Here is a 12,438-nt window from a genome sequence, read left to right as displayed (position 1 = left end):
GCAATCAAAATGTGCACAAGAATGTTTGCTGAGAAGAGCACGAATGTTTTATTATGATCTGCCAGCCTTAATAATTATTTTGACTTTCAGAAAAGAAGAGACAAAAGAAAATGAAATCAACCAGTGACTGGAGGGAGAGAAGAAATGCCATTCGACTTACCAACGAGTACACAGTAGAAACTCTGGTGGTGGCAGATGCTGACATGGTCCAATACCATGGTGCAGAGGCTGCCCAGCGATTCATCCTCACAGTTATGAATATGGTAAGTAGACACTTTACCCTTAAAATAAGAAGAAAAAGTAAACAGAGTGTATCTGGAGTAGGTTAAAGCTGGCTTTCTTGACAGCTGAACTGGTTATCAAAGAAATCAGTCATACTGATTTCCAGCAGAAAACCTGGCTCTAAGTCAGTTAGAAATACTTCTGATCTCTGATTTTTACGTAATAAAAATGTCTGCTTCCCTTGCTGTAGCAAACATAGGAAACTAAGCACCAAACTGCCATCTGATCCCATTCTCTTTACCCCAGGACCTCTTGTGCTACATGAAGTGGCACTATCATACCTCTGAATAGTTGATGGAGCTGAGCTTTAGAAGCAGTCTAGAAATTCTGCAGAGAATCGGCCAGAGGTTGCTTGAAATGGCAATCTACTGCAAAGTGGGGGTGTTAATTTGTTAGCTGTCCTAGCAGTTAAGCCTTCCTCTCAGTTGATAAGGAAACACAAAGCCTCTCACCATGAGTGCATGCTCACTCACGTGTTCACAGTGCCAGTAAAGAGTTGATGGCCAAATTGGATGTGGACACTGAAAACTGCTTAGGGACGGCAGGGGTCCTTCCAGAGGCATTTGCACAAGGAAGTCTTGGAGGAAGCCTGTATTCCTCTGCCCATGCTATTGTAACATCCAGGAACAGTTCATTCTCCTGACTACTGCTCTGTTGTTGTTCATGAGCAGCAAATTGGTTTGCACAAAAGAAAAAAAGAGGAGTTCTTAATAGTAATTGACTGGTCATGCTTCCCAGTGAAGAGCTGAGTGATGGATGCTCAGTCCATAATCCGGCTGTGGCACAACAGCTTTTTAAAAGCTCTTGTATTCCTTTATCAAGCACTGGTGTGAGGGAGCCCTCCTGTAGTGAAATGCTTTGCTGATTAAGCAGGGAGTTTGTTTAACAAGTCTTTTCTATTAACAAGCTGCTTTTCTGTGTCCCTTCCTCTACCTTTTATTTTGCCTCCTAGCATGCTGTGACAATAGTCACTTAATAGGGCTTCATTGTGCCTCTATGTTTATTTGGAGTGATTTGTAGGAAATGTTGTCTTGCAATAAACCCCCTCATGCCACAATCACTTCAGGGTCTGCTTACTGGCTTCCTTGCATTTTAAGGATGTTTGCTGGGGTCACAGGAGCCTTATTCTTCTCAAAGCCATGGTCATCCACCTTCAAAATCACGTATCAGCGTTGCAGTGAGTGGGCAGATCATAAATCATATTCTGCTCTGAACAAATCTGCTTCTCAAGTCACTCAATGAAGTATCAGAAATGCATATTCAGATGTAATGTGTCAGGGCTGAGTTTCTTCCTTATCTCAGATGCTTGAGACCTTGAGAGGGTGATGGATTCTTTCTGTTTGCAGTAGGAGCCTGAGGTGTCCTCCTAAAATATGTTCTGCACTGATTCATCAGTGAGAAAATAAAAATCCACCATTGTCCCCGCAGTTCTGAGGGGGCTGGGAGAGGGCATTACAGCTATGAGAGCTTTCAAAATGTGTCTAATCATGTGTCTTGATCTTCATACTAGAAGGTCAACTATTTCAGGATAGCCATTACTGAATCACTGTGTTATGTTTAGCTTTATCAGCCTGTGGAGATTGTTAGGGTTGAATATACTGATAGGCCAAGTCCTGAACAAAAGATGGCCATGAATTCTATTGTCTGTCCAGGCTGAGGATTGCTGCAGAACATCTCAGCAACATCAGCCTGCCAGGTGTTGAGAGGTGCTGAGAGATGGGTTGGGTTCCCTAAACCCATTTACTCAACAAATATTGAAGCTTAGTTTCCAATGGATTTGGCTGATGGACTTTTAAGCTAGGTTCTGATGCTGGAGTGTGAGCTCACCCCTTTATTAGACACTAGAGAGTGCACATGGAAGAGGACTCTTGGCTAAGGAACACATTTATCTGACATCTCCTAAGGTTCAAAGTCCAGCTGAAATGCTTCCCACTGTTAAGTCATTACTTCTAGGGGCTCACCCATGTGGTTTTTCTAAAGTCTAAAAGGATTGGAACCTGGTTTTCAGAGGAGCACCAACTGAATCTCTCTCCTTTGTCTGTCCACCTACATTCCCACACTTGTAGGAACAGAATACCTTTCAGGCCTTTACCTTCCTGAGGAAACTGGTTGTGGGTGACTGGGAAGATCAGAAGATGCTGAGGAATAATAAAGGGCAAATGCATAGATGGCATGATTGCATAAATCCTTTATTCCGAGGCTGTAAAGCAGGGTGAAATTCAAGGAAAAGGGGATTTTAACATTCCAGTTGCCATAATGAAAGCTGATCTTAGCCCAGAAAAGAGGTTGAAGAATAATACAGACAATACATTTCAAGAGGAAAGATAGGATAACCATGTGGTTTAGGTAGGCCTAAGCTGAACTCTTCACTCTATCACCCTCTTTGGGTAGTGCCTGACCCAGCCAGGGCAGTAGTTTCTTCTTAAGGCAGCTTCTGTAACACCCTTCTCTGGTGGAGGATCAGGGGTGCTCTGTGTCACCACACAAATGAGGGCTTCCCTGCTGCTTGGGATCTTTGTTTCCTGCCTGCCTCCATGGACTCCTGTCAGCCTTCTGTGACTGTGAGTTTGGGGGGAAAGGATTTGCCCCATGATATTAGGCAGTGCTTATTCAGCTACACTGCAGGATGGCGGGCTGCCTCTAAAAGAAACCAGAATGTTAATTTTGGCTGGGATGCTTGCATTTAAGCAAATAGAACATTACTGGTCAGGGGTATATTAACTTAACTCCTCTCTGTAAGCCATTACGTTTACTGTCAAACCACAAAACAAGCATTAAGTGGTCTTATTAATGCATTTTATATTTACAGACATTTTAAATAAAGTGATCTGCCTTAAAGTATTTAATATCTATTTATGTTACAAGAATTTCTGACAGGAAAAAAGTCAGCATTACAAAATACTGTTTTATTGCTCCCTTGGTAAATGAGAATCTTAGGGAAAAGAACCCCCAACACCCTTCTCTAGAATAACAGCTAAGAAACACAGCAAATGCCTTTTGCAACCCAGAAATAACAGGTAGTACTTAGTATAGCAAATACTGTGTTTTTAATGATACTCTGTAGTTCAGACCACACCCCTGAACAGAAAACACATTCACATTAGTTGCTTGTTTTTTCTGAAAGTCATTGTGAAGGTGCAAGCTCTTCCATTTACTAAACTAATACTTGAAGCTGTAAGATAGACATATTTTCCAAGATCAAGGAAGAATTTCCCCCTAAGATAAGTTTTAATGTATGAGTAGAAAAAAGCATGGCTCCAGGGCTTTGAGTTGACTTTTTAAAGCCACCACTGCTAAAAGGAAACATTTTCTTGTGAAGGACAGTGAGTTTATGGTCATGCAGGATCTAAGGACGTGGACATGGAGAGATAGTATACTAGCAGAATTATAGAAATGCAAAATCATCTACTTAAGTATATATGTGCTGATTTATTTTTCTAAGTTAAACTCCCTTGGTGTTGAGCTTTTTGCACAGTGTTGCAGTGTTTGTATTTCACATCTTTTCTCCCTTTTGCATCCTTTGGCTTGAGTGCATCTCCCATTTCCTGCCTTCATTGGTGTCCTTCAGTAGTCACCAGTGTTTAGAACTTCCTCTGAATTCTGAAACAAAGTGCCTTTGTGGTAAAACATGCTTATTTTGCTCACCCATTCTCTTAGTCTGCATCTGGCAACTATAATTTCTCATCTTGTGTCATCCATGTGGAGGCTGTTTGGATGGATGGTCTGTTCCTTATGAAGTCCTGTGTTGCTCTTGCAACACTTCATGGCTTGATCTAAATTGAACTTCAGGTTTCTCAGCCAGCCTCTAGAAGACCAGTCTCTCTTTTCCTCTCCCCTGAGTTTCTGTGTACTCACAGTAGCTGCCATTTTGGGCTCGGTTCAGGAGCATTTTCTGAAGCATCAGGCATGCACTGCTTTCTTGCAGGAGTTTTATACCTTTGTTTTCCCTTGTGTTTTCTTTTTGTCTGAGAGAAATAGCCAATAAGGCAAAAAGGAGATGCTGGCCTCTACTGTGGCTGGTCTTTGTGACTTATGCCTTCAGCTTCCTGGAGAAAACTCTGATTCAAAAGGTTCTGAAGCATATGATAAATGAGGTGTGAGGCTCTTTGGAAAGTTCTGTCCATGGCCATGGTGGTTTTAATGCTGAAGAGTGACTGGTTTCAGCTAGTACCTGAAGAGCAAATTGTGACTGTTGGCTCCTTGCAATTGTGCAGAGCTTACTTTGCAAACCAAGTCCCACTCAGTCTGACCCTCTGAGCATTTAGAGACAGAGATGTCTGAATTCTGAATTTCCAAGACCACAACATAGTAATTTAAAAGCTGCTTTCTATGGGTTTTGAAAACCTGAAAAAAGAGTTGGGTGGATTTTTTTTCTCCCCTAAGTGCATTTTTGGGGATTTTGGAATAAATTACAACTGTGCCTTGGTTTTGAGCCTGCCTTTTTCTGAGAGAAGACAGCATGCGGTGGTAAGTTACTGTAGTATGTGCTAGTTCTCCTGCAGCTGTTGCTAAGCCGGGTGATTAGTGTGGAAGCTCTTTGCAGCAGCAAGCAATAACTTGAAGTTAGTGATCTTTTGGATGTCATTAAGAGGGAAAAATTTTATGTTGTTCTTTAGGAATAATACTGGTTTACTCTCTGAAGCCTTATTTTACACTCTGCAGATCGTTTTTCATTTTGGGTTTCCCCTGTGAAAGATTTTTCTGGGTTAAAGAAGCAGATAAAATCATTTCTATCATGCATGCATTGATGGATTTATATCTCTGTGCTCTTGGGGGCTGGCACATAAAAGCTCCAGAGCTGTCACTGATAATCGGCTCCCTTACCCTGATCTGGAATTTTCATGATGGAGACAGGGATGTAAGGGAAAAGTATATAAACATTTGATCACTGTCTACAGATTTCTCTTTTCACTCCAGCAGCCCCAGGAGAAAGAGTTATGTCAACTGTATCTTAGAAAGAGCCATGAATATGTTCTTTTTCATAATGTTTAATGGAGTAATTTGAAAGCTTGGCTTTAGGTGGGTGTTAGAAATCCTATAGCACTTTTCAAAACAAGTGAAAGACAACCTCAGTAACCTGACTAATGCTTCTGCTGTCCAAATGTCGTCCAGCAGCCAAGGCAATGGGGAGGCTCTTGCTTGAGCACAACGCTTAGGGTAGAAAAAGGAAAAAAGTAAATTTACCCTCAGGGTTGCTGTTCTGAAGTCTGAAACATCTGAAACACACGCGTCTGCCTCTCCCTGTCCACCTGTAGAGGAAGCTCTTGAGAATTAAAAAAAAAAAAATTAAAAGAGGAACTAAACTACATGAGTTTAGCCCAATTCCTCATGTCTAGGTTGTCCCTTATGCATGCTGAGGCAGGCCTGGAGAGCTCATGCCAAAGCTGCATGTATTCTCTCCCTTCCATGTCAAAGCTAAAAGGAGAAAAAAAGGCAGGAGGAATGCAGACAGAGGAGGAGTAGACGGATGGTTTGGGCTTCAAGCTTTTCTGTTTTCTCTGCGGCATTCTGTGCAGCAAGGCTCTGTCAGGGAAGGGCAGATGAAGGGGGGAGATGTCAGAGACAGGCTGTATTTTTCTTATTCTTCTGCACTTCACCTTCCATTTTTTTATGTTTTGTATGACTCATTACTATACCTGTCTCCAAAGCACTCTGTCTACTTTTAATGACTCTCACAGAATGGAAGTCAGGACGGCATAGAAGTTTACCTGCAACAGGCCAACCAGTGCTGATGACTGCACTTCAGCCAAGCTGACAAATTTTCACATCTCTGTTTAGCCCAGTGACCAAGAACCTCCATTGCTCTTCCAGCCAAGCTACTGTCTGGCCCAAACCAGCAACCTTTACATTTTGATTCATGGCAGTGTGTTAGCGGCTTTCACGCAGCTGATGCTTGTGTTCCCAGCTGCCTCATATTTTAAAGGTTCTAAAATACCCCAGTAATTTTACTTTTCCCCTGCTGGAGTTGGTCACAGCAGCCTCAAGGGTGTGATGCAATTGTAGCCTTGGGGGAGGGTGGCCCACAGTATTGTGGGTGGGAAGGGAGGTGTCTGTGAGTCAGTCTCTCTATTAATGCATTCTGTCCATTTAGCAGGAAATCTTGAGAACATCTGCAGTAGGAAATCCCATTCCTCCTTCCCTGGTACCAATTATCTCGGCCATCTCACTTGGCACTGTTAGCTCATGTGCCGATGATAGCCAGCTGGAAGTGGTGTCTGAACAGCATTGACACGCCAAGTCTGTGGGCGATGGTTTCCTTGTAGGCTAGGCGAGAAGGGCAGAAGGCGGTTGCTGCCATGATGGAATCCAGTTCCTAGCAGGAAAGACCTATGGCTTTGAATTCTTTTATTTGTAAAGACACTTAGATTCAGTGATAACACTTTTTGGTCCCAGTCTACCTTGCAGTCTGGTTTAATACTGGCTGTGGCTGTGTGCTGCCAAAATCGTTGTGAATAACCTGTGCTCACTCAGTTGCACATTTTCATGAAGTCATTCAAGGTCTGGTTGTGTTCTCACTGGGTTTCCTTTTAGCTATAAAGACTATGATATGAAGCAGTTTGGGTTTTCATTTGAAAGGATAGTGTATTGGGCACAGCTGGCAAGGTGCTGGCAGTGGGCGGGCTGCAGGGGCCTCTCTGAGGAGAGACTTAGGGCTGCCAGAGCTGGTTCCAGCTGGTTCCAACCGGTTCTGTGGTGCCTCCCGCCAGGATATAGCAGAGCCCGTCAGCAAAGCTGGTGGTGCCTCTGTGAAAACATCTTCAAGAAAGGGCTAAAGTCTGCAAAACATCAGTGTAGAAAGTGTGAGGAGACATCTGTGTGAAGCACCCAACCTAGGGCAGAGCAGGAGGAGGGGTAGGAGGCGCTCAAGGTGTTGGAGCAGTGATCTGCAGTCTCTGGAGAGGGCTCCCTTCCCTGAAGAATATTGTGGCCTGTGGAGAGGAGCTGGCCCTGGAGCCAGGTTATCCAGGCAGCAACTGCGGCCTGTGGAGAGGACACACACTGCAACAGGGGGAAAGTGTGAGGAGGAAGGAGCAGCAGAGAAGAGCTGTTATGGACTGAGCATGGCCCACATCCCCCTGCGGGTTTGGGGTAAGGGGAAAGGAGGTGCAGGATTCAGGAATGGAGTGAAGTTAAGCTTGGGAAAGAGTGGTGTGATGAGGTGAGAGGAAAGAGTCGTTATAATTTATCTTTGTTTCTCTTGATATAAATTCTTTTAATTGGCAAACAACTAAATTTTCCCCAAGTCAAGTGTGTTTTGCCTAGGATGATACTTGAGAAGTGATCGCCCTCTATTGCAACGCACAAGCTTTTTCACCTTATTTTGTCCTCCTGTCTTGTTGAGGGGGGATTGTGAGAGATTGGCTGGGTGGGGTCTAGTCAGACAAACTCAAGTGCCATGTGGCTGGTTGCCTCTCAAACTCTGCATCTCCATTTCACAGTCCGATGTCTGGGCTAAATGCAAGGGCAAAGAACTTGTGCAGAATGGCCTTGCACTCTGTTTCAATTGAGAAGGTCCTCTCAGTATAGTGATGGTGAGAATACATCGTGTACTCAGTTAATGAGTAAGAGCTGTTTGGGTGGTGCTTGTGCAGACCAATTTTCAGACACACTTTTAGGTCTGTTTTCTGCTAATTTGCCTGTGGATCTTAGCTCATTTTGAAAGAAAAGTTTATTTGTGGGTGGAGTGTGAACAGTTTCCAGCTAAATCTATATAGACTTTTATGTATAAAACTTTACAGGGGGCTTTTTGCTAACTGAAAATGAAATGGAAGAATTAGTGAATGCAGATGAAGTTGGAGATGTCTCCCCACTCTTCAACTTGGTTCATGAAAGACCAGAAATTGCAAATCTGGTATTTTGACAGTGTCCTGCAGCTCTGAAGCTGGACAGTCTTAAACCACAGTGCAAATGTCTTTTTCAGTTGAGTTTATTATGTTCATACTTTAAATTCTGAGAAACAGATCAGAGTTGTATTAAACAACCGACAAACTCTGGCAACTGTCTATTCATCTCTGAGAAAAAAAATCTTAAAACTTCACTTAGAAATTATTTACCCAAACATGAGCTATCATACATTCTTGGCTTTTGCCAGTAATAAATCAACTACATAGAGATTTGTCCTTGTAGTTAAACAACTCATAAGCATGGCCAGAGTATGCACTACCACTTTTGTTTGCACCACATCTTCACAGTGCTGCACTGCCTATCTGAAAACATCAGGAGAAACACTTGCTTATATACCTGGGTTTGTGCCTCAGGATAGTCAGCATCCCACCATTACCAAAGTCGGTAGGCCGGCAGCTGTGGTGTCAGGCAAGTTACAGTATGTTTACTTGTCCATACATTAGATTACTGATTGCAGGCTGAAGGAACCAGTCTGACTGCATTGAAGCAAGCTCTCCCTTTTAATCCAGCCAGAGCTCATGGACTGAAATGTCTGGTTCAGCCTCTGAGGCATTCAGAGTGGGGGAGGGAAGGAGAGCTAGCTGAAGCAGATCTCTGATGGGAAAGGGTCTGTCTCTTCTCTAGGTGGATTGTGTTTGAATGCTTTAGTTGTTCTGAAGTAGAACAGCCACTGGTACCAGTCAGGCTTATTTAGCAGAGGGAAAGGTTATTGTTCCTACAAGGCAACACAAACTGCCATCAGTCTGGGGCTTTGGGCTCCATTTAAGAGAATAAGCAAACAAAGCTTGAATAAACAAGCAAAGTAAAGTCTCTTTTGCATGCCTACTGTCTTTTTGTTTGGTGTCTGATAGTTGCTGCCGCTAGATAGGTTGGGCCCTTCTGCAATCACTGATGGATGCAAATACAAATACAGTCAAAGTTATCTTTAGGTCAGTGAGCACAAGAAAAAAAGGCAAAGAGCTGACAGCCTCAAAACGATCTGCTAAACTCTCCAGCAGCTGGTTCTTGCTATGCAAGTTTTGCCACTGAAAACTACCTTCTGAAGTCAGTGGTGTTTGGAACTCTCTGTGCTGGGTCTGGAGAAAGGCAGCTTGTGTGCTCTGATGGAACGGCAAGCACCATCCATCATTAGGCTTAATGATAAGAACCTGTTGGTTGCACTCTTGTTTTATGAGTAGGAAATTTATGGGATGGTGAGAGCTAGCAGTGGGCTAGGCAAACCAAAGGCACCCATCACATGCAACTGTTTGTTAGTCTCTGTAGTGGTAGATGAGATTGATGTGATCAGCATGATGCCCCATTGTCCCTCTCAGCTGAATGTCCAGGTCTCGATTTACACAGAGGTCAACTGTCAGAGCCCTTCTCTGCAAGTGTCAAGTTTATCCCCCCAGGTCTGTAGTGAGAGGCCTTAGCTGCTCTACCAACATACCCCTGAGCTAAGTAAATAGTACCAGCACTTGTGTGCATTTGTACACCAGCCCCGGGGAAGATAAATGGCTTATTGTGCTCATACTGAAGGTCAGTGGGTTAAATACTGAGTAGCGTCCCTCTTGCAATCTGTGCCTAAATTATAGGAAACGCTTATGTGTGTGATTAAATTAAACCCCAAACTCCAAAGAGCTCACGAACACTCTTACACTGAGCACATTCCAGAGTATTTGCACAAAGAGGAAAAATACCAAGCGTTGAAAGCATAATATCCGAAATGTGTTCATGTCTTGGGTTTGGTGTGGGAAGTTAGTTGAGCCTGTGTGCTATTTCTCGCCAAACAAGATGTGAGTAAGGAATACAGCTTACCTGGGGTCAGATCTTGCCTCCCATTAGAAAAGAGTCTCTCTTTAGCAGTCTTGATTTTATTTTTTTGACTAAGTAGGGGGAATACAATATTCACTCAAAGGTATTTTACACCTTTTTAGAATAAACCCCTCCCTCATCTTTTTTGATGTAGTCTAGTTAAAGAATTTGTACATAGAGAAATGATTGGAATAAAATTCTGGCATCAATTAAGATCTTATGTTCTAACCTATAAAAATGAGGTGAAGTATCTGAGCTGGAATGCAAAATCTGGAGAAAGTAGTAAGGTAGTTTCCGGTGCTATTTTTGTATTTCCTGAGGCTTGTGTCATTATGGGCTGCCTTATTACTATTCTTTTATATAAGATATGAAAATAACAGAGGGAAATTGCTTTTCCATTCTATTTCCTGAAGTCTAAAACACACCATTATTTCATCTTGCATTCAGATATCTCTGATATTTAAATGCTGAAGATCCATATTATTTGGATGCTTCATAACGTATGTCCGTGTTCCTGAGACTTTGGTGGTGTATGTTTAGAGTTCCTTTGGAATATTTCTCTCCTTTCCATTGTTGTTCCTTTATTGTTTCTCTTGTATTCTAACAGTTAAGTCTTCTTTCTGCAACTAGCTTTTTTTTTTTTTTTTTTTTTTAACTGTTTGTCCCTGAAGATGGAATCTTGCTCAGGTTAGTCTGTGCAGACTGGTCAGGTGGTGAAGCCCAGTGCAGTACCATAGTAGTAAACCTAATCTGGTTTTACAAGTGATTTAGCTACACTGTAGTATGCAGAACTGTTAGAGTTGTAACATAGTAGCTTTTTAAAATACTTTTCTTTGATTGAGTGTAGTAGTACAACACATTTGGGTTTGTTGTGGTTGAGCTATTTGAAGGACAAATGTGTAACCTTAATCATAGTTCCTTAAGGCAGCTGTTACTCGGTCTTGGTATTGCTACTGACACACTGTGGATGTTTTCTTTGCATTTTTACAGGTGTACAACATGTTTCAGCATCAAAGTCTTGGAATTAAAGTCAGCATTCGAGTGACCAAACTGGTCCTGCTTCGCAACCGTCCCGTGAGTTGCAACTCATTTCTACCCTGCTGTAACTGTACTGCAGGGGTCTCACAGGCTGTGCTGGGCTGGGAGGGGGAGGGGAGACATGTCTGGCCAGAAGATCACAAATTGTAAGCAGTGCCTGCCACACTTCACCGGGCAGTACTGTAGGGAGGATCCTTTTATTTGTGCTTCCTGGTAAATCTTTGTCTGCTTACAGCAGTGAACCAGTCCCAAGAGTTAACTGTTACAAAGATTAGAAGTTATGTGGCTCTGCTATTGTATGTCTGACTTCCAGACTTACGAGACTTTTGAATAGAGTCCCGTAGTAGAAGCTTATGACTAAGGCCAGCTCATGGATTTTGTTCTGTAGATCAAATGACAGAAGGCAGTGTGGATTCCAAAGTCTGGTTCACCTGCTCAGATTAAGCTGGTTTTACACTTTTCATTCTATCACATCCCTATCTTTCAGCCTCTGATTTTTTCATCAGAGGTCTAATGCTTTACGTAAGACTGTGACTGATATTTCTTCTTTCTTACATCTTTTTTTTTCTTTCCAAAAGGCAAAGTTGTCTATTGGGCATCATGGAGAGAGATCTCTGGAGAGCTTTTGTCAGTGGCAAAATGAAGAATATGGTGGGGCAAAATACCTTGGGAACAACCAGGTTCCTGGCGCGAGGGATGACACCCCTCCTGTGGATGCTGCTGTGTTTGTAACCAGGTATAGTAAGGTCTGGTTTATCCATTTACTACAACCAATAATGGCCCGTAGTCAGTGATGGGTTTATCAGGTCTAGCAGTAATCTAATAAAAAGATCTGATGATGATAGTATGTTTGCTACATACTGTTGTTCAGATGCCTGAGATGGAAGTGATTTGTCTTATTTCTGCGTATACAAGGTCGTGCAAAACCATCTCTCCTCTTGAATAAACTGTTGCTGCAGTCACTGCCACTACAGCATGTCATAGTCAGGATGCAGACAAGATGTGGCTATAGCACAGGTGATACTTTTTTTTCTCACACCAGCTGGAATAAGTGGAAAAAACAGGTGAGATTTTGAAGCATGAGCTCTTCTTCCTAGAGAAAGAAGCTGTGGAATTGAGAGTGCAGCTGCAAACAAGTGCTCTGTGTGTAATTAGGTATGAATCGACTGAACAGTCTGAGAGAAGCAGACAGTGTGGGGAGGTTGCAAGGGAATTACCTCCTGAAGAAAGTGAGAGATGAATACCATAAACTAAATTAATTTTCCCTCTCTTTGCCCTAGGAAATAAGCCGTTTAACACCCCTCTTCTATCACAACTAAGATAGAGAAGGGGTGTCATTCTTAATCTGTTTGAAAACTGCTGCATTTATTTAGACCTGAAGTAATCTGTATATTTAGCAAAATTACTTGCAGCCCACAG

At 42.6% G+C, this 12,438-nt stretch overlaps 1 protein-coding gene across 1 annotated transcript in view; it reads left to right on the top strand.

The window, feature by feature from the left end:
- The window catches only part of ADAMTS17 (ADAM metallopeptidase with thrombospondin type 1 motif 17), a gene marked incomplete at both ends in the record, with an annotated part of 181,627 nt that overhangs the window by 26,560 nt on the left and 142,629 nt on the right, over window positions 1-12,438 (top strand). Inside the window, 3 exons of the mRNA XM_084268070.1 lie at window positions 91-263; window positions 10,972-11,055; window positions 11,598-11,755. Coding sequence (XP_084124196.1) covers window positions 91-263; window positions 10,972-11,055; window positions 11,598-11,755 — 415 coding nt within the window. The remainder of the gene's footprint in view (window positions 1-90; window positions 264-10,971; window positions 11,056-11,597; window positions 11,756-12,438) is intronic.

Source organism: Gallinula chloropus (assembly GCF_964237585.1).
Source record: "Gallinula chloropus genome assembly, chromosome: 9".
Taxonomy (NCBI): Eukaryota; Metazoa; Chordata; class Aves; order Gruiformes; family Rallidae; genus Gallinula; species Gallinula chloropus.
Note: the sequence above shows the minus strand (reverse complement) of the source record. Positions and strands in the feature narration are given on the sequence as shown.